This window comes from Porites lutea, chromosome 9, assembly GCF_958299795.1.
Source record: "Porites lutea chromosome 9, jaPorLute2.1, whole genome shotgun sequence".
Taxonomy (NCBI): Eukaryota; Metazoa; Cnidaria; class Anthozoa; order Scleractinia; family Poritidae; genus Porites; species Porites lutea.
This window is the reverse complement of record NC_133209.1, coordinates 16,836,027-16,861,159: the sequence shown is the minus strand read 5'-3', so window position 1 is coordinate 16,861,159 and position 25,133 is coordinate 16,836,027. Positions and strand designations below refer to the sequence as shown.

Genomic DNA, 25,133 nt, shown 5'->3' with positions numbered 1-25,133 from the left:
AAGTGTTGTTAATAATAAGGCATTCGAAGGTTCAAGTTCTAGCTAAATTATATTAAACAGCGTGCAAAGAGAGTAGACAGAGTAGTGTCCAGGCAATAGCCCTGGGTTGGATTTTATGATTGGTTTGGTGAACTGCATTTTTAACTTGCCTGGCTGGCAAGTAAAGGTTTTTAGGGAATTCAGATTACAGAAGAACTGTAATCAATCCAATTCATTAAAAAAAAATTGGGGCTAGTCAAAATGGCTTTCAGGCTAGTGCATTCTAGGTACAGCTTGCCGGAATATCATGCTGTAAAGCTGACTTTCTTTGCACTCTGAACAAATATAATCAGAAAGGACTGGGACCGGCATGGCGAACAAATAGGTCGCGTAATGTTGAGCAGGAGGCAGTGATTGCAATTTTTCATCTTTATACACCTCTAATGTCTTCCAAAAGGAAAGGCAAAGGAAGGCTTCTAATCAGTCACCTGAAGAGAAAAGAAGCAAAAATAGTGAAACGGACGAAGTGTTTGAAGCTCTGGAGATGGCGGAGGACGTCGGTCTGAAACTGCAGCGTGTGCTGAATAAATTAGAAAAAATCGATAAGATAGAAGCGCATCTTAGCGAGGTCTCTGCTAGTCTTGCTAGTATTGAGGAGAAAGTATCTCGTTTAGATGAAGATGTACAAGACCTGAAGCAAAAAACAAACAGAGTGGAAAAGAAAGCGTCCGAATTGAAAGAAAGTATCCAGTTCAACGAAGACGACATTTCAGACCTAAAGAAAGAGTCAAAGGAGTCAAAGTTTGAAATAAATGATGTTCGCAAGCAGTTATGCATCCGTCAATTCCACCTGCGCCCAGCCCCGCCTCGGGCTGACCCCCGGGCATTAGCATTTTTTTTGCCTTGGATGGCAAATTCCCGGGGGTGGGGACTCTTGAGCTGTCAAACCCCCCGGGGTGGGGACGAAAAAAGAGGGCAAATGCCCCGTCCTCCGTCAACACTGCAACATTTTTCATTGCTCGCACAGTCAAATAGTGCCATTTTAAGCATTTTGATGTGCGATTTTTTGTTTCAATTGACGTCTTCCTTTGTAATAGCGCTAGGATTCTAATAAAGACTTCACGCCGCGACGACATGCACCAGCTTACGGTTTTAGTATTGATATGAAATTATTGACATCAAAATTAATACAGCGCTGTAAAGTTATATGTTATGAATAGTTTTATAAATATGAAAGGATGTTCTTCAAATAATATCAACAGAAATTTGATTCAATAACCAAAAAACGTTGATTCACATCGATAGCTCCAATTTCGCTACGTAATTCTGGCTTGATAATAAATGAAGAAATGCATACATACATGTAAAATCGAGAACATGCCTTTACAGCCCTCTACAATTTATTCCTGTCCTTGACAGATGAGTCAATGTGCTTTTTTTCCAGTTAAACCTTCTGTGTAGTTATATTCTGATAGAAAACCGTGTGCGTGTCAAAAGCTCGCAAATGGCCCGGGGATTGGCAAATGCCCGGCCCCCGGGCAGTGCAAAATTTGCAAATGCCCTACCCCCGGGGCTGACAAGGCGGGCAAATGCCCCGCAGTTGCCCGGGGGGGGGAGCTGGGCGCAGGTGGAATTGCATGCATTATTGTATTTAGAAACCTATTCAAGAAGAGAAAATGTTCAATTCTTTGGGATTGACAAAGTAGTGCCGGCTTCTGAAGTTGACTCCCCAACCGAGGATACAAGAGATTTAGTGTTCAAATTCCTGGAAAACAAGCTTCGTATTGAAAATCCTCGTAGTAGAATCGAGTTCCAAAGAGTCCATCGATTGGGAAAGCCTAACAACAGCAATGACAAACCTCGCCCAATTATCGCACGTTTCTTACGATATTCGGACAAGGAAATGGTGATGGATCAAGCCCGCAAGGAGTTAAAGAGGCAAGAGGACAAACAATTTTCGGTGTTTGACGATATACCAAAAGAACTTTACGAAATAAGGAAAAGTCAGATGAAAAAGTTCAAGGAAGCCGGAGGCAAAGGCTGTACAGTATATTTCAGCAAAGCGCAATCAGATAAGTTATTTGTTAATGGTAAATTTATCCCTGCAAATGCTCCATTGACAGATTTTGTTTAGGTACGAGCACCGCTCTCTACACATTTCCAGAGACAAAAATGTACATGTAAATATAATACTCTCATCGGAGCTTTTCTTTCACTCTGCTCTCAAATAGTCATGTATTTGCATATAATTTCCTCGTAATATGTTGTAGGCGTTAAGTACATTCACTTTAAAACTTTATTTCCGAATCACTGTCTCTACAGCTCGACTAGGCTTATGCTGTAGTACGCAAACATGCAATCTCAAACAACTTTACGTAGTTCCATTCCAGCGTGCAGCATTCGAGATAGTTATCTTGCTGATCTTTTAATTGTTTGTATCAGTATTTTAAAAGGTGCTAAAACTTTATCAGAGTTGTCTCTGATAAAGATTTATGACAATACTTTGAAAAATTCCTTGAGAAGAAAGTGTTCAAAAGTTATCTTTATTGCTATTAAAATTGTCATTGCCAGTTATATAATTTTTTGTTGTTGAATTGGTACCTATTACGGGTGCAAATGAATTTGGGAGACGCCCATAAAACAAGATACTGGTACCTTTTAGGGGTGTTCTCGACGAGCACCCCCTCCCCCACTTTTATAGGGGATTACCCCCGGAATATTTTTACCTTAGATACGCCGATTCCAGAAAAAAACGGAAGTTGCATGGAATCGCGGCAAATTTAAATAACATACATGGCGGACGATCAAGTCGATCTTACTCCAGAGGACATTCCTGGTGCTCGCTTTAGTGAAGAAGAGAAAGGAAAATTTACCTTTGCTCACCTAAAGTTTTGGCTAAAATGCAGCCGTATAAATCAAAATGGCAATTTAAAAAAGACACTGTTCAGACTGTTGGATCCGGCTTCGCGCGATCGATCAGCTGTTATGTTGTTTACTTTCAACTACAAGCTTAAATAGCGGCTAAGACACATGTTTGCGTACAAAATTTTCTTTCTCAGGGTCAAGAACCTACAAGGAATGAAAAATCTTAACTGACTGACGTTAAGTGCAGAACCATACTCAGCTTCTTCAACTATTGTGTGAAGTAACTTGTTAATATCCGCGTCAAGGATCATTTTCGGAAATGGAACAGCAGGATTAACTTTTTTGTATATTTTGTTTTAATCTTTCAACTTAAATATTCTAGGTCTAACATACGCGTTTTTAATGGTCTTGGATCGAACAGCATAGAAAGGACACCTCGACGCTTTCTTCCCAGGATGTCTGAGGAATGGCGGGGCTCTGTCATTAATTTGGCTTATGTTGTATGGTCCTCTTTCCCGGTATTCCCCCTTTTCTAGGTTTGGAGGTACAGCTACGGGTATCAATAGGTTGAACTTTCTTGTTTCTGAATATTTCATCCAGTTTCCAGATTACCAACACCATGTGGCAGCAACAACCATTTTTCCGGGCATACCCGCTTGTCACAGTCGGTAGCTAAAATTTTGCGTTTGCCGTTTCTCTGGAATACCATTTTGACTTTGTATTTCACAGATTTCCTTTAGGAGGCCCATCAAAGCGCTCTAAGGTAAATAACACCATCCTCGGAATCTGGACTCGCACACACTTGGAGGTCATGAACAAATGACAGCATTCTGAGCCCTTTAAAAACTATTAAACTCGGCAACGGCATCCCCAGATTTCCTGGCGTTCTTTTCACAATTCTTTAGGTGTTCTAATGCATCAGTTGGAACGAACGTGGGAAGGACGATAAAATGATCACCAAATGCTGCATCGATGGTTTGAAAGTTCTTGACGTTGTTTGCTGCATCACTCGCGGTTTCTCCATTTTCCCTCCGTTCTTCATTCTGTCTCGCTAACTTAACTTCGCTTTAGTGAAGCTCCTCTCTGGGTCAGGGTCATATATTTTTAGATTTTTCATTGTTTGCACGCAGGTTCTTGACCCTGAGAAAACATGCGTCTTTCTTTTAGTTGAAACAGCTGATCGATCGCGCGAAGCCCGATGATGTGCACATACCTTTCCAACAGTTTCTTTTTTAAAATTACCATTTTGATTTATACCGCGGCATTTTAGTTAAACCTTTTGTTGAGCAACGGCCAGTTTTCCTTTCTCTTCTTCATTAAAGCGAGCACCAGGAATGTCCTCTGCAGTAAGATCGACTTGATCATCCGCTATGTTAGTTATTTCAAATTTGCCGTAAGGGCTATTAAGCCTCACTTCCATGCAACTTCCGGGTTTTTTTTTTCTGGAATCGGAGTATTCGCTACTTATTTCCACTCACGATATTACAATTCGCCTTACAAGGTGGGAAATGGTTTGCCTTTGAACAGTGCAGCGAACGAACAATCGTAGTTTCGGAGGCGTTTTAACATAGTTCATTATTCGATCGAGTACAAAATCAAGAACATTACTGGTCATTTTTTAGCAATTAAGAATAAGGCTAACTGGGATATGAAGAGTTCAGCAGATCGAGGAGAGTGTTATCCACCGAGGCCGGAGCCCCGAATTCATTAATTGCTTGATTATTCATTCAAAATAATTCCTAGTTTAAAAACATAGCTAAAACATGCTTACCTGCATCGATGTTAAGTTCATCTTCGATAGTGTACGTTTAGGTTTGTCCAGCTCCGTAAATATTCTCCAAATAGCAGATGTTACCCTCCGAGTTGTCTTCTTGCTGTTTTTGCCATGTTTTAAGCAATTATGTCGCCTAGTTCCAGCTGTAGTTCTTACTCTTGAAAAGATTGAAATGTCCGCAATTTTTTTTTAAACCAAAACGGCTCAATCTCGTCCCCAGGTCTTCTCGGTAACGGTGGCTTAACCTGTAGCGTGCTGCACTTTTGACGTCATTTCCTCGTTAAACACAAAATTCTTCCAAATTTGGTCATCAGTAATTGGTTATGGTGAGTTATGCGTGTGCTTTAATTTTCGCCAATCAGAATTGGGGAAATATTTTGAATAAATAATAATGGTCATTATGGTAGTTACTACACAGTAGGCAGGCCTTACCACGTGACCGCCTGATTTGCATACAAGAAAAAACAGGTGAGATCTTAGCTTGCAAACATTATTTATTGTTTTATATTAGTCATTATTCAGGATTATTTTACATCTTCGATACTGAATTGCAAGATCGGCATAGTATCCGGTTCTGGGGTTCTGATCTGACGATAAATTATGCCAATTCAAATTTTTCGAGGGTGATATTCGTTTACAAGGTTTAAAATTGCGTGATAGCAGCAACTTTTAAACATTTAAAATGCGCTTGACGGTATTAATTTAGAGAGCTCGATGTGGTGACCTAATGAGCTCGAGCCACGCTGTGAGTAAGTAGTCACGCTGCGAGATTTTGCCGGCGCATTTAAACGTTCTTTTATTTTTAACGTCTGTGAGACTATAATTACCGAGAATTCCTGAGAATTCTCAAGAATTGCATTTTGAATTACCTTGTCAAATCAAAACACACATTATCCTCGAGAATTCCTGGGAATTCCCGAATGTCCGAGAAGGTGTGAAATTCTTGTAGACGAGCCCTTGAAAATTTTCGGGAATTTCCGAGAATTTTATAATGTCGATTTTCTTTGAAAAGTAGGGTCCAATTAAGGGCTAATTTCTTAAAAAATATATTCAACACCAGTAAAATCGGATTATCTCATATTGTTGCTGAATTATATCTGTAGTTCTTCCTAAATTTTTTATCATTTTTTTAAATAGCAGCTTCAGTGAAAAATTAAAAGTGTTTGTGCAAAGCTACTCTGATTATTGTGTTCCTATTTTGGCGACCACTTAAATACATAATTTTAAACGGAAGACGGATTTTTGGCTGCTCCTGAGGCTGCTATGACGTTTCGGGGGAGGGGGTACTCCCTTATAAACACCCGGAAAACTATCAAGGATCCAAAGGCATACAGGTGCAAGGTGTCCGCCCGCCTCGATACGAAGCATTAAGATTTTTAGACTCTCCAAATATGTAAAGATATTTAATGTTTTTTCCAAATTTTGTACATTATTATTCACATTTTTTATGATAGTTCTCTAGCGGCTCACCTTTACTCAAATAATGGACCAGTACCCTCGCCCCTTCCCCTGGCATGACGTGCCGTTTTACTGGGTCTCCGATATGATCCAATTCAAATCCTTAGTTAAGCTTTCATGTGAAAATGATGCATGTTTGGATACAGTCAACTCTCTCGTCCACTAAAAGGAGTAAAGAAAGACAAGGACCATGTCTAGGTGTCCGTTTTCTGTAACTTTATCGCAATTAAGGTGGCTCTGTCATTAATACAGGTGCATTTAGCTATGACGAACCTTTGGTCATAAATTTTAGGTTTTAACGCGAAAGCAACAAACATTTTAGGAAGAACTACATCATCATTCAGCCATAATGTGAATTATTATTCATTCAAAATTTTTCCCCAATTCTGATTGGCTAAAAGCACACGCATAATTCACCATAACCAGTTACTGATGACCAAATTTGGAAGAATTTTGTGTTTTCACGTCAAAAGTATGTAAACGCTTGAGCAGGTCACGTGCTAGTTCACGAGCATCTAATTTTACTTAAAGAGATTTTTGACGTGAACGACGTAAAGGCGGCCACATTGGTGTTCTAACACAATGAAACAGCTTAACTTTTTTGTTTTGTAAACGCTTTCTTTTGCTCCATTAATGTTAACTTCTGTTATTATGTTAACTTCTGCCAAAACGACAGTACAATGACATTTATTTAAGACATAAGATCTTTTTGTTTTTGTTTTTTTTTGTTATTGTTGTTGTTGTTGTTTTTTTAATGTGACGTCAAAGCCATTTGCTCAAAACTATAAACTAGTATATAGACATTAATTTAAAGAACGTTGTAAGCGTGTCCTCGTACGTTTTGCAACTCGCCACGGCTTTTTTTAAGTTATTCAAAGATTTTGCGAAATTTAGAATTTTAGAAAAGTTGCGTACTCACTGTCGCACAAAGTTAATTATCGTTGACGTGCACTTGGGTTTAATGGATATGCGTAGTCATGATACGTTTATCTTTTAGATCAAACGCCGCTCAAACAAATCGTTTGTCTTTATATTGCGTAGTAACCACATGATATTGGACAGTTTGCACAATTTACATATTCTTATTGAGCTGTTTAAAGTATATTTCTGATATTGAGCAGTTTACATAAAACAAAACCTTCAATAAAACCTTTTGAAATGAGTCTAAAGAATGAAAAACATTGATCAGGTAAACTCATTTCAGGGTATAAATTTCCTACGCTTGTACTTTAGCAGAAAGCATGCTCACGTTTCCAAAAATAGAATTATTTAGACTGTTATGGAAGGAAGGAAGAAAGAAAGAAAGAAAGAAAGAAAGAAGGAAAGAAAGAAAGAAAGAAAGAAAGAAAGAAAGAAAGAAAGAAAGAAAGAAAGAAAGAAAGAAAGAAAGAAAGAAAGAAAGAAAGAAAGAAAAATAAAACAGTGGCTACAACTATTCTAATTTTTCTGGGAGAGAAAATGTTTGTGTGTTACCATCAGAAGAAATGTGCATCACGTGACTTTAGCAACTCGTAACACGCAATGGCTGCCATTGCAGGTGTGCCTTCTTGTAGAGAGACCCAAAAGTGGCTCGAAAAGCTTACCAGAATGTCTGTTTTGTTGTTGTTTTTGCTTTACTTCTCTAACTGCAAATTAAACCGAAGTATTAGCTTACTCAGACTAATCTTTAGTGAACAGGAAAGATGAAAGAAAAGGTTAAAAGTCTACGTACAAATAGCAAGTTTTCTAATCAAGGTTTAAAACAATTTTATTATTAGAGTTGGAGCCACATCTTATTTTCCGTAAGTTTCAATTGTTTCGTAACCATAATGAATGGTTGAGCTTTTTTCGTGATTTCCGGAAAAATCAAAGCCTGGCCTTGATTATTCCGGATATCACAAGAAATCACGTCTGCCATATTGGTTTCCCCAAACAAATGAAACGGCGGCCACGTTGGTGTCCCAAACTAGTCCCGTGGGAGATCAACCTTTTGATATGAAAAACCTTTCCACGTTTGTAACAATAAATTTGCATAGTTGCTGGCCACGTGGTGAAAAAGCTCTATAATTGTTTAGGGCTTCGAAGCCGCCCGATTATGCTTAAATTTCCAAGACTAAGAGCTCAGTGCATTCATGCTAAAAGAGAGAGGCATTTTGGCTGAAAGGTCAAGTCGAGTTTTTTTTTATAGACTTCTTTGGATTGCTCGCTACTTACGGTCACTCCGCAGCAGTAGGTTTGTCAAATAAAAGGTGTAAGTCTTGAAGGACATTAAAACACAAGAATACGCGAGTTACATCGTGGGTAATCAAACCGAATTAAACTTCAGCTATCCGACCCCTTAGGTGTAACTTATGAATTCAAAGAAAACAATTCAAAACTCCTTGACTTTGCATTTCTTATTGACTTGAAACTCTTATCAAAGTCTCAAACGCAATCCACACCCACCTCCCCCCCCCCCCCTTCCCCCTTCTCCCCACTTTGGAAACAGGGCTGCCAACTATCCACTCACTGCTATCTCTGGCCTATTTGCCACCACCAGCCTTGGCCGAAGGCCGTCTTTTAGAAACTAAAAAAGAAACAACTTTCTCTAAGGTTATCATGTGACACGTTTTAATCGGACACTAAAAGTTGACTTGGCGATGTCTCTTTATTCAAGTTTCCTACAAGACCCATAAAACTATTTAAAAACAATTTTAAGTACAAACTTAAAATTAAATCTATAAAAAAATTAAATTTTGTGCTTTAGATGGTTTTCTTAAAAGAGATAGACAACTTTGCTTTAGCAAATGCCAGTTCTCTCATACTTTGTTTTAAATAAAAGAATGATAAATAGCGAATTCACATTTATTCAAAGGTATTCCAGCTCCAAATTAAATAGCTTGGGCGAAATGTTATAAAAAAAATAATAATTTAAATAGCTGTCACACTGTTGTCACATATCCTTAGCCCTCATGCCACCTGCACTAGGCTTAAATATATTTGATAATTGCCATAACAATAAATGTGTTGTGTGTGTTCTTAAAAGGGCCCGGTGCCCATTTATAAAATAACAAAACAAATTGTACTTTCAACAGCATAAATTCCAAAACTTGACTAACAGTACAAAAAAACAGCGAAAAAAAACAAACACGAAGCAAAAAAACACTTTTACGTTAACTATTTGCTTGTTTGTTTCTGTTTTTGTTTTTCTTTTACAGTCTGAAAAACTGCAGTGCGCTGTAATTACTTAAATACCATAAGGGACCATTTTCTGAGACACCCTTTCTGAAGTCACTGTCGTTAACAATTCAGTGCAAGTCTAAAAAAAACTATGCGTATTGAAACCACTGAGTCTGACATTTTTTGACATTTGGATTTTAAATCTAAACTTGAAACAAATTGGTAATCCGCCGCCAATGCGTGTACGTGTTTCAACTTAAATTTAGCTGAACTAGATGACTGGCTAAATTCTCTGAACGAAGCATACTTTTTCTATCAGTGACTGAGATAAGATTGGAAAATGTTCTTGTAGATGGTGCAAACCAAATCTTTTTTCCTAATTTCGCCTTGGTCTTGACTTCTTTACCGTTAATTCCGACGAATGATATGTCGAATTCCTTTTTGTCCAAGGGTTCCTGAATTTCTCCGTTAAGAATCACAGGCTCACCAGGAATGCTGGGAATTTCGACTTCAATCCCATGCTTGAGTAAAAGTTCATCCTCGCCTTCAATTCCTACACTGTCTGAAAAACCATCAAGCTGCACTACCTGTAGCAAACGAAAAAAAAGGGGAAAACAAGGAATTTTTCTTGTCTGCATGTCCGGTCTGCTATTCACAAAATCTTATAATGATGATGATGATAATAATAAGGTTGATAAATGAGAGACTTAACGATATAATGATGATGATGATGATGATGATGATGATGATGATGATGATGATGATGATGATGGTGATAATGATGATAATCATGATCATGTGATGATGATGAAGAGGATAATGATAATAATAATGAAAATGACTGAATGATAATGAGTTGGTGTGAGTTCCTTGGTCGGGCACCGTTACCTGAAAAAAGTCGGGGCTCTTGGTAGGGATGTGAAACAAAAAGACGTTTTTCCTGTCACCGTACATAAAGTAGGAACTGTGCTCAGGGAATTCGTGGTTGTCAAAATGCTCGTAACGAGGAACATCGATGATCTTCATGTTTGGGCACATAAATGGGTGGTTGCTGTTGTCAGAAGGCAAGCCAATAAAACAGTCAAACTCTTCCAATTCACCAGAGTACCCTGTATCCTTAAAGAAGACATCATGAAGTCTTTGCTGTCTACTTCGGAAGACAATCGGTTGAACAACATCATTCCACTTTGACAGCTTTTTTTGGGTGGCGATGTACTTCTCGGCGTCTTTGTTGCAAACGAATTTTAACTTGACAATTGCTTCGTACTGCTTCGGAACTCTATTAAAATCTCCAACATAACAGGCGATCACTTCGTTCTGTTCATTTACAACTCCTGTGCTGACAAAGTTGTGAAGGGCAGTAGGATCAGTAACCTAAAATAGAAATCAAAACAGGTTGACACATAGTTGCAGCAGTCAAGCTGCCTCCTTGACTTGTCAGTATTGCTTAAAGTTATTAGAAGACCCGTGCATCTCAAAATATTTTTTTATTCTCCAGTTTATGATGACTATTAATACCGCAGTTTTATAAACTGCCAAACTGTTTTAAATCACCAGGCATATTATATATAATTTATATGTACATATTAGACATGTTAGGCTGCTTTGCTTATGTATAATCACTTCTACATGCTTATTATTCTCGTGAATAAAGCGATATTCAACTGATCAGGAATTAAAGGCGATGTTAAAAACGGTAGCCTCTGAAAATGACGAAACCTTTCCGAATTATTGTGATGAATGGTAGAATGGCTTAAAGGGATCTTGACACGCTATTCCCTATTATTTTTCATTTTTCTTTTTCCCTATTATACTTATTTTCTTTAGCCCTTGAAACTATTTCCTATCGTTTGCTGCCACGGATGGCAAGAATGGAGTTGGATTGAAACTTAAAAAAGTTGGTCTTGCTTTTTCAAGTTTTAATGCGATGCTTGCAGAAACCACCCACAAAGTTATTATGGTTAGTCGGCATCTCCCTTATGAAATTTGTTTCATATCTTCTTCACGTTTCTACAGGAGCATTTTTGGATCTTAAAAAGCAATATCGTGCTGACATTTCCCCTTTAGGAAGAGCCTTAACCGTTATAAGTAATCGTCATGGTTCATGCAGTTGGACTCTTACCCTTCCAATGGCGCACAAAATACTGTTCCTCATAATTGAAGCCATGTGGTTCATGAACTCTATTGATGTGGCCCAGGGATCCATACACGTTGTTTTGATGTATTTGACTGGCGCGTCGCTGTTTGAGTTGAGCTAAATCAAAGAGTAGCAAAAAGGAAATTAAATAGATGATTGCAAGCGGGTTAGCAATTAAAAGGACATCCAGCCATTTAAATAATACCAGATATTAAGCGCATAGTAGTAGCACATAGTGGTGAATGTATAATAGTTTCGAATAATAATAATAATAATAATAATAATAATAATAATAATAATAATAATAATAATAACAATAATAATAATAATAATAATAATAATAATAATAATAATAATGATTTGGAGGTAACACATCCACAAAGTGGTTCTTTGTCTACGCTGTTCCTGGTCGAAGTGGAATTTGGAAATGCTTAGACTAGCATCAACTGTTCACTTTTCATTACTACATTAAACACTAATTCATTCATTGTTTACAATCGATAATCTCATGACATATCACGTGACCTTCTTTTATTTAACTCACATAGATTAGCATGATTACAGAAGGGTTAATATTAGTGGGTTATATTATAAAGGATACAAAAAAAAGAAAAAAGAAGGAAAAAACAGAGGAAATAAGGAAAACGAGACAATGTACAATTCCTTGTTTTCAGGAACCTATCTCCTGTTGCTTTATACAGAAACGAAAATGAGAAAAGGGAAAGGCAAATTATTCCCGTTCTAGGATGATTGCGTAGAGTTTGGCCAGGCACCTTTTTGAAAAAGAAAAAGACAATGAGATTGCTTAATTGACAGTAATATATATATAAATCAGTTAAAAAGTTACTTAAAAGGGAAAAATTGGTTGCTAAGTAACTGAAACTTCAAGTCAGCGATATAGTTAAATCTAATAAATTTTAGTTGCATCGCAACAACTGTATTCTTATACATGAATACTTCCAGTCGATAACCTACGGTTTTGCTAGACGTTTAACACATTTTAACTGGTCGTTTATTCAAAGAAATCTTACCCCTAATCTTCTCTTGAAATTTGTAGCTGCAACACTGTGGACGTGGGATACCAGACTTGACGAGGTAACAAGCATTGGAATACGAAACGCAGTATGTTCCCCTGACGTATGACTGAGGCTTTCGAATATCGCTGTGTTGATTGCATTGCACACTTCCACACTTTGGTTTCCTTTCAGGTTTACAGAGAAACACGGTATCAAGGTGTCAGGACCCACTTCTTTTAGGTAAAGCATAGCCTCATCATCCTAAAAGACAGGAGAAGCTAAATGCTTACCACGTATACGTTGCTGTGTTGTTAGTGAATTGAATCACAAAAATATAGCTTTATGAATTATTGCCACCGAAGAAGAAATTTAAAAAGAGACTTTTATAGTGCTTGCCCGTCCTTACAAAAAAGGGCTGCAACGCTCGAGACATCAGCTTTGATAAAACAAAAATATCGATCATATTTTTTTAATTATCAACCAATCATATTATTCTTAGCCACACATCGTTCGGTCATAAAATTCTTAAATTCGATTGGCGGCTAAAAGTCACCTAACTCTTAGTCTAGCAACTTGAAGTACAATTAAAGACAGTTAAATTTGAAACAGTTTTAATATTTATGACCCTTTTTTCCGTAGTCACGAATTTTTTTTTACATGTAAGAATAAAGAATAAGCAATTTATGAGGCATTTTGATACGGAATTAGTAGTAGGACTCCATCAATAGTTTTAGAGATTTTTTTCGTAGATTTTCTCGGCAGAAAACTCGAATCCCAGTAAAATGCAAAACAATCGCTAGTACTTGGGTGCATTGCGGCGGACTCAATGAACATTAACATTTCAGTCTAACAAGCTGAAATATTTACCCGTGCAAGTTCTTCGTTGCTTTTGCCAAGGATTCGTTCCCTTATAAATTTGATATGCTCTTCGTCTGACCAGTTATTTAAATTGGGTAAAGGCTTCGTTGTTTTGATAACAAAAATGTCGTCTTCTTTAGCCAGTGTTGCCCACTGACAGTATAGGATCTTTGAGGTAAACATGCACTCAGCCAGGATACGACCGTAACCGTTCCTATGAAGACCGATCACCTGCGAAGTCAAGAACACGAAATTATAAGGAAAACTAAGCCTTTGGTTTTGTTTTCTTTTGTTTTCTAGTTTCTTTTTCAATCTATATCTGCAACTATAAGGACTTGAGGGCGCCAAACAGCAAGTACTCTTGTAGAAATGGACTTACGATGGATTTTCAGTTTGTTTGATGTTTTTGCTCTGTATGAATATACGTTCCCTGAGGCCTAGGAGAGTTGAAAGAATGTCTTAGCCTTTCCCGTGCGTGTCAATTACCCTGATCCCGCTTCCAAATTGCCCCATTTGCATTATTAATAGAAAAGGGTTCCCAATCTTCCACCCCATCTCTCCACTGATCAAACCTGGACGACTTGCTTACCAGAACTGATCTGACTAGCTGATCTAGCCTGTGCCACAGACGAAACCAAACTCTAATTACGCCCTTCGACAGCAAAAGAGCAGCGAAATCCTTGTTCTGGGCCCCCACCTGTGTACCAGGAATTAAGTACGCACCATGATTACCCTGTATATAAAGCCATTGTTGATTTTGCCAATAGACTGATAAAAGAAGGAAACTCGAAGCGCACTTCCAGTAATTCGTTGAGTCCTTTGGGGTACCAGAACAATGATCACCGGGCGCTGCTTCGTTGACGTTACTAACCGAGGTTAAATGACGTCTGCGACGCAGGCTAGAACTGATCTAATCTTCGAAAAAAAAAAAATTCTGGGACAACTCTTCCCAGCTGTTTTCTGGAGAGACTCATTTCCAGGGTAGGATCTCTTCTCTTTTGTTACGACAGCAATTAGATCTGCAACATTAAAAAGGGCCCAAGCTCAGGGAAAAAAAAGAGATTTGCTTGGAATATTCCACTAAACAGCGTGATGTACTGAGATAAAGCAATCGTGATGTTTGTACTGAGGATTTCTTTTTTGCTTTGAACCAATATCGGAAAAACAGTCATGAATGATTACCCTGTTTGCCATCATGATCCCTGCAGCAGCTGCCCCAGGTTTGGATCCCTCGATACCGACGTCACCGAGAATCATTTTTCCATGGTAGTAGAGCACTTTAGTGGTGATTGACAGAAATGAGTTCATCCTTCTGTCTCTGTAACAAATTGCACCGCCTGGATAAGGACAGAAGCCAGATTTGTGGGGATCTACAGTGATTGTATCACAATGGTGGAGAGCTGATAACTGTTCGTGGACGTAGGAACTCAGGTACATTTCCGGAACAAATCCTGTTTCTTTGGCTGTTGGCATAGGACTGCTCTCCGGCTGCGCTCGCAGCATACTACAGAAATATCCTCCCCAGGCCGCATCCGCGTGAATGCTGAAGTTAAGACCCTAGTTGTCAAAAACATACAAGTGGAGGGTTTAGTAGATCATTAATAATATACATGAAAAAATTTCTCGATTGTGATTGGCTAAGAGGAATGCAGTTTTTAGGTAACACAGTGCAGAAGAAAGGTAATTGAGTGCAGAAAAGAGTAACAAACGTGACATTCTGATTGGCTAATAAACAAAGGAACTCACTGACAACCAATCAAATGCGCCATCTAAATGGCGCAAAATTTGAATCCGCTCCGGACCAGTCTCGAGCAAAAACCGCAATGGTTGGCGATTGCAGCACATTTGCTTTTGCGACCGAAACAACTGTAGAGGAGCTGAAAAACTGCTCTAAAAACCAAAACACTGCAAAAAGCATTGGTTTTTGGCTCTCTTTTTGGAAGAATTGGTGCGTAGGTAAGGAAATTACTGATGAACTAGAAAATTATGAGCCGGCTGGGCTTAACACTTTGCTCGAGCATTTCGACGCCGAAGTAAACAATACAAAAAAGGTGAAGATTATGAACCAGAAAGCACACTTAAAGAACAAAGGCTGCACCCTGTCCATTGTACGTGATCGAGAATTTAGTTCGTCCAAAGAGGTGTTGGAGGAAAAAGCGAAACACCTTCGCTTGGCTGGCCGTGGTAAGCGCCCAAACAAAGCTCGGCAAGTATCAGAGGAGGAAGAAGAAATTCTCTGGATGAGCGGTAAACTCGAGGTAATAACCCAGAATCTTTATTTCAAACACATTGAACAATTCCATGAACTGTTCAGCCCGTTTCTGCAGCTTGCAAACTTTGAAAACAACGAGCAAAATGTTGTTTTGACTGCACGTGTGATGATAATTGCAGCATTTGAATAATTTATTTTTGCACGTATTTTACGCGGGTTGACTCCCTATTAAAGAGATTTTAAAGCTATCTCGCAATTTTTTCATGAATATTATTAATAAGTAATCACATGATTTTTCTCGTGCAATTTGGAATAAATAAGCACTCGTAAATTTTTTCAAAGACCACAAAATTTTGTTAGCCTTTGAAAAAATTTACTCGTGCTTATTTATTCCAAATTGCACTCGAAATCATGTGATTACCTGTACAAATCGCATTGCTAGTTTAAGTAAGGGAAACGAGGTATATTGGGTCTATGTATAGAAAAACGAAAAAGCGATAAAAGTGTGACTTCGCCGACAATTATTCACTGATAGTGTTTACAATAAAGATAACAGCGATGATGATGATGATGATGATGATGATGATGATGATGATGATTAGATGATGAGGATGATGATGATGATGATGATGATAATGATGATGATGATGATGATGATGATGATGATAGTGATGGTGATGATGATGATGATGATGATGATGATGATGGTGATGATGATGATAGTGATGGTGATGATGATGATGATGATGATGATGATGATGATGATGGTGATGATGATGATGATAGTGATGGTGAATTGGTTTTTATTAACCTAATAATTACCTTACTTCTGAACTTTTCACGCAAATCGACAATTGCAGTCACTGGATCCACAGCGCTTTGTTCTGTTGTTCCTGTAACAGCTACCACGTTAATGACTGGAATTTCCTTATCCAATTTTTCTCTCAGAATCCGGTGCAATTCTAAACGTTGACAAACAAAATTAACCTTCAGTTTAAAACACCTTTTCTAGTCTAATATATAAACAGCAAAAATAGTATCAGACTGAAATTAAGCTTAATTCTGTTCACACTCATGAAAGCAAAACATGCCGACATACATTTTGTACGCATGCAGTTGCAGTTGTTGTTCTTTGTGCCTGATTAAGCCGATAGTGAGTGACATTAGAGTAAAACCAAACACAAATCAAAGCATTGCAAGTGGAAGACACAGCACTGGTCAGTTCTGATTTATTGTACTTTAGCACCTGCCAATTTATTGATATAAAGTCGTTGAAGAGTAATCACTTTTACACCACAAAGATAACAGTTACATTAAGTGTTGTACTATTATTATTATTATTATTTTTTAAGCCAAAACAAAGGCTACTGTCTTCCACTGCAAGGAAAATCTCGTACCTCGAGTCTTCCTCCCGTTCTGCGCATGCTAGCTTGACAAAACTGGCGCTTTTCCAGACCGCTGGTCAAGGGGAATGAAGACGCTTGGTACGAGGGTGCTGCAACGATTGAAGTACATCAATACAATATAGGTAGATAAAACTGTGTGAATAAAAAGAGAGTTGTTTGTGGCTACTCGAAGATAACACAATAAAACATTACCAGTAGGATCCATCCGCGAGTTTTCGTCAACTGCTACAGAAACAAGGCTCTCTCGACCAAGTCCAAGGATGGTAGCTGCTTTCGTTAAAGAAATATGTAATGTGCTTGGAACAACAATGCATGGATTTTGTGTTAGCATATGTCGCCTTACAAACTCCTGTGTTCCAATGGACTCGTAAAGGTACTTGGACATTATTTCCATAAATTCATGATGTGCAAGGCCGGTCAAAGCTTGAACATCAGAAGGCATTTTTAAGATAGTGTCGACATCAAGGTTAAGGAGTTCCCACTGGGAAGCGCTAATTAATTGTTCTTCCTTTCCTCTCTGAGGGAATAAAACCTAATCGGATACAATTTAGAAATAAAACAAGTAAATTTTGTTTCCCAAGAATGGCTCAGAATCTCGGTCTGGGAAAACATATTAAGATTTGATCGAGGGGAACAAAATTCTAAGAGAAAAAAAATGTTATATGCAATATAGCTCAAAAAAGGTAAACTTTTATGGGAATAAATTCACGCTAGCGGTCAACATACTCGGGAAGTGAGGCAACCGCACAGACACTTTGGCGGGAAGCAGTGTTATCGTCAGATGTCATGTGGCCTCCACGTTATCCGCTAGAGAGTGCTGTTATAGGGAAAATTTCAAGTTTTATAACACAACAGTAGCCGAAAAGCGGCCTGCAAAGTACAATTCGCCTAATGGAATTATGTTTTAATTTTATATTTATAAGTGCAATTTTGAATCCAACAAAGCCAGCCTTTCATATTATCCCTAACATCCAGTACAACGTGTTGCAATACACCTGATAAATTAGAGCAGAAATGAAGCAAAGAAATTTACCTTATATCCTTTGGCACCAGAAAGTCTTTCGTCTTTTAACAAAGCCTCTTGCAGTCCCAGTGGAAAGTACTTCACATTTCTTCCCGCCCAAATTGCTTCAATGTTGGCTACAGACCCTCCAGCGGTGAGATGTCCCATACATCTGTTCCTGTCATACCCCAGCATGACACACAGGTCTTTGCCCACTTCCATTTCGTATTTACTGGTGACAGTGGAGACCTCCGACGCACAGTTGTTTTGGTTGTATAACATTGCAGACATATAGCCAAGGTTTGCTGGCATCGCTGTCTCCCAAAGAACGTGACCCTGAGTCAAAAAGAAGTATTTTTTTTCTCCTTTTTTGTTATGTAGTAGTGATATCAGTTTAGTTCTTCCTTTGGGGTGGGGAGCGGGGTATTCGGTTCCTTTGATCTAAAAAGGCTTCTTCACAGGTTATATTATTATTATTATTATTATTATTATTATTATTATTATAACTATTATTATTATTATTGTTATTGTTATTGTTATTGTTATTGTTATTGTTATTGTTATTGTTATTGTTATTGTTATTGTTATTGTTATTGTTATTGTTATTGTTATTATTATCATTATTACTATTATCATTTTGTGATCACAATTAACGATAAAAAGTCATCACGACATTTCATGTTAAAATTTCGCTCAAAGTCATTTGGGGACACATTGTGCTGATGCCTCGGGTGTCTCAGGTGGTTTCCGATTGTAGTTCCCTTGTGCTCTTCAGTTCGCTGGTGTAGCCAACATAACCTGTATCGCACAAGTTATTATTATTATTATTATTATTATTAGTAGTAGTAGTAGTAGTAGTAGTAGTAGTAGTAGTAGTAGTAGTAGTAGTAGTAGTAGTAGTAGTAGTAGTAGTAGTAGTAGTAGTAGTAGTAGTAGTAGTAGTAGTAGTAGTAGTAGTAGTAGTAGTAGTAGTAGTAGTAGTAGTAGTAGTAGTAGTAGTAGTAGTAGTAGTAGTAGTAGTAGTAGTAGTAGTAGTAGTAGTAGTAGTAGTAGTAGTAGTAGTAGTAGTAGTAGTAGTAGTAGTAGTAGTAGTAGTAGTAGTAGTAGTAGTAGTAGTAGTAGTAGTAGTAGTAGTAGTAGTAGTAGTAGTAGTAGTAGTAGTAGTAGTAGTAGTAGTAGTAGTAGTAGTAGTAGTAGTAGTAGTAGTAGTAGTAGTAGTAGTAGTAGTAGTAGTAGTAGTAGTAGTAGTAGTAGTAGTAGTAGTAGTAGTAGTAGTAGTAGTAGTAGTAGTAGTAGTAGTAGTAGTAGTAGTAGTAGTAGTAGTAGTAGTAGTAGTAGTAGTAGTAGTAGTAGTAGTAGTAGTAGTAGTAGTAGTAGTAGTAGTAGTAGTAGTAGTAGTAGTAGTAGTAGTAGTAGTAGTAGTAGTAGTAGTAGTAGTAGTAGTAGTAGTAGTAGTAGTAGTAGTAGTAGTAGTAGTAGTAGTAGTAGTAGTAGTAGTAGTAGTAGTAGTAGTAGTAGTAGTAGTAGTAGTAGTAGTAGTAGTAGTAGTAGTAGCAGTAGTAGTAGCAGTAGCAGTAGCAGTAGCAGTAGCAGTAGCAGTAGCAGTAGCAGTAGCAGTAGCAGTAGCAGTAGCAGTAGCAGTAGCAGTAGCAGTAGCAGTAGCAGTAGCAGTAGCAGTAGCAGTAGCAGTAGCAGTAGCAGTAGCAGTAGCAGTAGCAGTAGCAGTAGCAGTAGCAGTAGCAGTAGCAGTAGCAGTAGCAGTAGCAGTAGCAGTAGCAGTAGCAGTAGCAGTAGCAGTAGCAGTAGCAGTAGCAGTAGCAGTAGCAGTAGCAGTAGCAGTAGCAGTAGCAGTAGCAGTAGCAGTAGCAGTAGCAGTAGCAGTAGCAGTAGCAGTAGCAGTAGCAGTAGCAGTAGCAGTAGCAGTAGCAGTAGCAGTAGCAGTAGCAGTAGCAGTAGCAGTAGCAGTAGCAGTAGCAGTAGCAGTAGCAGTAGCAGTAGCAGTAGCAGTAGCAGTAGCAGTAGCAGTAGCAGTAGCAGCAGTAGCAGTAGCAGTAGCAGTAGCAGTAGCAGTAGCAGTAGTAGTATTTTCATTGTTATCATCATTATTATTATTATTATTATTATTATTATTATTATTATCACTAATTTGATCTGATTGATTGATTCGATTGATTTGTTTTTTGTCTCTTTACAGGTTATGGAATTTAGATAAAATAAAAAAGGATTATCATTATCATTTATCATCATTATTATTATTATTATTATTATTATTAAAATTACTAAGATTTGATGAAGAAAAAGAAGGGAATGAATGATTAAATGGATCGATGAATCAAAGTAATAATATACCTTAATTCTATACATGTACCTTGTATCTTGAACTAAAGAATGGAACAGAGTTTTTTAATTCCAGTTGCAATTTTTCCATTTCAGATTGTAGGTTCTTCATGGCATAGCTGAAGGATCCTGCTTCCCGCAGCTCATCAGTGACATAAGGGGGATCACAGGGAAAATAACTGTTAAATATAATGGACAATTATTGGATGAGGATGAATAGGATTGAAATAGTTATTTTAAAAAAAAATAGAAATTGTTAGATTCACCTTTCGCTAGATCTGAAAATCGAATCATGCACAGCAAAGAGGTTTTATCCACCAAGGTCGAAAACGCCATGGCGTTGATAACACTCTCCTCGATCTGCATAATTCTTCAGATCATACACACGCCAGATACAATAATTGTTTTGTTATTCATTCAAAACACTTCATAGTTTAAAAACATGCTAAAAATTTCTTACGTTGATTGGTATTATGTTTCCGTCTTCAATTTCCAGTTTCTCGCCAAATTCAGGTTATAAACTAAGGGGATGGATGTTTAAACTAGGAGATATTCTATATGTCATTCGTAAAGTGACATTTTTGCTGTTCTTGCAATGTTTTTAGGCAGGGCTTCGGCTTATTTCTTCTTCTCAAAAAGTGTGAAAAAACGTTTTAACGCCTTGCAGTATTGATGTCATTTTATCAGATCTCTCAAACGCCTTTCAAATTTGGTCAATGGTAGCTAGTAATAAAAAATCATTAGCCTGGGAATTTGAAACAATCACGAACGGAGAAATAGTTTGAATGAATGATAATAATCAATAATAATAATACTAAATTATCATAATCATAATTATAATAATCAGTACTATTATTGTTATTATATATCATGTATAGGCTAATCTTCCTGTAAACAAAACAATATATCTGATTACAGATCTCCCACTACAAGCCCGCCCCAACTTAAATGCATTGAAATGATTTGATTTTATTATGATGTTTTAAAGCCTAATTTTAAACCAGCAAAACCAAAACATATCTGGATTTTGGTTAGCACTCTCACAGCTTGTTTCGAAGAGCTTTTTTCCATTCCGGCCCGCCAAAACCCCTTACAAAGATTTATGAGACCAGGGCAGAAGTTTACGGTAGCCGTACTGCGTGGCCCATGACAGAAGTTGAAAAAAAAACTGTGGAAGAGTTTATTTCAGCTTACAAAAGAGGCACAAAAACTACCAAAAAATGCCTATTCCTCAGAATTTATCCCTTCACCCTACTGACACCTGCTAGGCAGGCTAACAAACTATCTTATATGAGTATTGTATGCCCGCAATTTTTAGGGCCAGAAACAAAAAACGGTCTCCACAAAAAAGAAAATTGAGTAACTTGAGTAAAGTAGTATGTAACTTCTGCACAAGTTCAATCCACTCGGAAAAAGCATCACCGCGCACTTTTGTGTTTCCCATCAAATATTACTTGTAATAAAGTATTATTGTAATGTACCTGTGACGGAATCCGATATGAGAATCGATGGCCTTTGTCAACAAGTCCCGAAACACTTCTCCGTTTTCTGCTTTGGGTCCCAAAAACCAAGCACCAACGGATGCCCATTGTTTTTGCCTGTCGACCACGTGATCTCCTCTGGTAAATACTTCTCTTTGCTGCGAGTACATCGGGGCTTTCGACAAGCGTGCTTGCTTTGTTGCTGTATTACAGTCATCTTCTCGAGCAGAGCTTCTTCTGCGTCTAAACATCCTTCCTTGAGAAAAAAAATATATATATAATAATAATGATAATAATGATAATGATAATAATAATAATACATACGGATAGCGGACTGTCAGTGAATGAGCCTAATACAGTGATCAAGGATCATGCCAACCGGTGTTGCAAACTTATACAACTGTAGAATCGGTACCATCTGACCGAAACACCTCAACGAAAGGTGTTCAATTTCTTTAAAGCTCGTGTTAATTACTGGGCTGCCCACAGGCAAGCCCAGTTATAATTTCCACTTTCGGGCATCTGAGCAGAAAAACGATCACCCAGGGGAGGGAAGACAAGAGGTCTGGCACCAAGAAATGATGTTCTCAGCACTTGGACGTGATCCATTCAACTAAAATTCTGACCGGTCTGACTGCGAAAAGTGGTTCACCTCAAAAGGTGGATCATGGACCAGTTGTTTCAAAACTTTTCCAGTTGGACCAAACCGATCCATTGAGTTCTGGACTGAAATTACCAGAAATTCTGGTTGAATGGATCACCCCCCTTGTTTCATACGATTTTTCCTTGCACAAGTATTTTTTGTATCGCCACTTTGGAAGTCAAAATTTTGGATAAGGATAAAGAAGACGCTGAAAAAAAAGGAGCTTTGAGAATTTCGCATACAAGTTCAATGCTTCACCGCGACAGCCGCGAGCTTCACAAAGACCACCTTGATGGAAATAGCAGCTATTACTGACAAGGTTTGGCGACTGTGTAGAGCTTACAGTTGTTATCAATGTAGTCCAGAGGTTTTGCTTTTGTTCGTATCTCTATCTTGCTAAGCTTTTATCATTAACTTTGTGCATGATCTTGTTATCATTTGTTAATATGCTTCTCCTCAATTCTGTGTGTTCGCCCATTCAGCAAGCACGATTATTGTCAGCATTAGCGAGTTTCGATAAACCCGTTTAAAGTTCACAGCTCGAGTAAAGTTTCTTGCCATATAGATACCGTTTTATGTCGATGTAAACTAAAGCCACCGCGAAATGGGAACTTGAAAAAGCCAATAATCGATTTATCTCGAAACAAAAAAAAACTTTCTTAAAGGCATTCGTATTCGTCGACACCCTATCAATTCTATTAGTATTTTTGTTTAACTAAATGAATCTGCATTTATTAACTTACCTTGCAAGTTTTATCCGTTTCGGTTTTAAAGTAAACAGATTTGCAAATTGACTGTATAGGATTTGTATGGCTGTCGGCGATAAAACACTAAACAGAGTCCAGTTAAAGTGTTCCAGTTCTCGTCCAAGTTCCTCACATACAACGACCAGTGATCGGTTCTGGGAGTTGAAGATGCTTACTTTCAGGTCCCGTTACATTTTACACATACCGATTAAAATTTCTCTCGGTTTATAACCTTGAAAACACCGTAAATTTCAGTATGGACTCCACGGTTAAATTTCCTGTTATTCGCTTCGCAATATCTCCGCGAAAAATCGTCCAAATTTCAAGCAAAACCTCTCGTTTTGACATTTTGAACACTTCAGAACAATTGACAGTATTTTCGTTCAGCGGCCATTTTTTTGACTGTAAATAATGTCGTGTATGTGTATCGTGACAATAAGCCCGTGAACTTACTCATGCAGTTAATCGGATGCCACTATTCTGAGATTTACGAAGTAGAAGAAGTAGAAAAAGTTCGTCCTGTTCCGCTTCTTCAATTATGAACGCTTAGAGGCGCTACCAGAACGTAACTAAGCCGATGAAGCTCCCCTTAAACAGATTAGTATTAAAGTAGGTAAATAATACGAGTAGTGCTGGGAAAATGTTCCCAGTTCGTCACGTTCGAGTCACGTTTCCTTGCGTTACTAGCTGCACCAAGTGATGACGCTATTGTTGATGTCACAGGAAATACCGTGCGCAAAGTCACGCGGAAGGGAAAGCGTGGATCTGACGGATACATCAGAGGTTTTCTCTTTCTTCCCTTACACAAAAACTTGGTTTATACAAAGCTTATTAATCTCTTTTTAAAAGTGCATGTCAGGCATCTCGTTTCGGTGGTTTTCGGAGCAGGAAATAGTAATTTCGAAGCCTTCGAAATAGAAGTAATATGTCATTTAACAAAACAGCTGAAATCAAAGCAGGTCAGTTCGTAAAAAAAAGAAGAAGTAAGCAAATGGGAGATTTTTATCAACCATAAGTTCAATCTCTTTTCTGAAATGTTAAAATACGATTACAATTATAATATTGACGGTGAAACCTAATCACACTGTTTGCACAGTTTTGTATTTATGCCTTAATTAATTTCAATCCCCAGCATTGACGTCAAGACAGCGCCAAGTGCCGTGAATAATTTACTTACATACGTATACATAGGCGTGCAATTGTGCAATAGCCAAACAAATTAACTGCATCGCACAAACTCTGGAAATTTTTTAACTGCTTTAAGAAGCCCGGGCCGTTTCCTTCTAACATTTTCAGAATAATTGCCTTCAAATATCTTCTTTTTTTTTTTTTTTTTTTCCTTCTTCTTTTTCATTAATACCGAATAATAATAATAATTTCAAAGCGATCTGAAGTTAAACAATAATTCAGATAAAACTAACGCGTGATCACAAGTCGAAAACTTACAAATCAAACGTAAGTTTTTATAATTTCCGATTACTTTCTTACATAAAGTCTTCAATGCTCCGTCGATCGCTTTGTTGAATCTGGCTGTTCTGGACAAGCAGGAGTCTAAAATAACTTTAGTCATGCGCTATAAAAGGTTTTGTCAAGGGTTTGTGATAGGAAAAAAATACTTTAAGATTTCACGGTCAACAGATCAGTTAAATTGAAGTTCAGTTCAATACTACTTTGAAAGCTTATCTATAAAGACTACGTACGGTTTTTGGTACTTAAGTCGCTGGCATTGACCTTCTTTGAGCAACCTGATACAAGGACTGGTGCGTAAATTAAAGAGTCATTTGTCTCTGTTATTTCTATTATAATTTTTTTAAAATCAGTGTCAAGTACATTTGTCAGTTTTTCGTGCTGTTTCAGTTTTTTTGTGTGCTGGTTCGTTTTACATGAACATATGAGGCTATTTTATAGTTTTCATTAAACTCTAACCCGACTTATAGCAGCTTTTAGAAATTCGTCGATGTCAATGCAAATCAGTGAATAAAATATTAATGTAAAATGCCTGTAAGGATGAAACAAATCGTTGCTCTTACCTTAGTGCACTTTTTCTGTGCAGTTCGTCCAAATTCCGGCGTTAATTCAA

The 25,133-nt window shown here is 37.7% G+C and overlaps 1 protein-coding gene across 1 annotated transcript; it reads right to left on the bottom strand.

Annotated features, from left to right (window-relative positions):
- Positions 1-8,689: 8,689 nt before the first annotated feature.
- Positions 8,690-23,191, bottom strand: LOC140947799 (L-tyrosine decarboxylase-like). Its single transcript, XM_073396995.1, has 12 exons — positions 23,051-23,191; positions 21,665-21,920; positions 20,215-20,362; positions 17,877-18,182; positions 17,036-17,375; positions 16,260-16,399; positions 14,408-14,782; positions 13,235-13,456; positions 12,383-12,628; positions 11,337-11,468; positions 10,103-10,588; positions 8,690-9,801 (listed from the first exon to the last, which is right to left on the bottom strand). The coding sequence occupies exons 2-12, from the start codon at positions 21,913-21,915 to the stop codon at positions 9,466-9,468; spliced, it is 2,982 nt and encodes a 993-aa protein (XP_073253096.1). The 5' UTR covers positions 21,916-21,920; positions 23,051-23,191; the 3' UTR covers positions 8,690-9,465.
- Between the last annotated feature and the right edge of the window lie 1,942 nt (positions 23,192-25,133).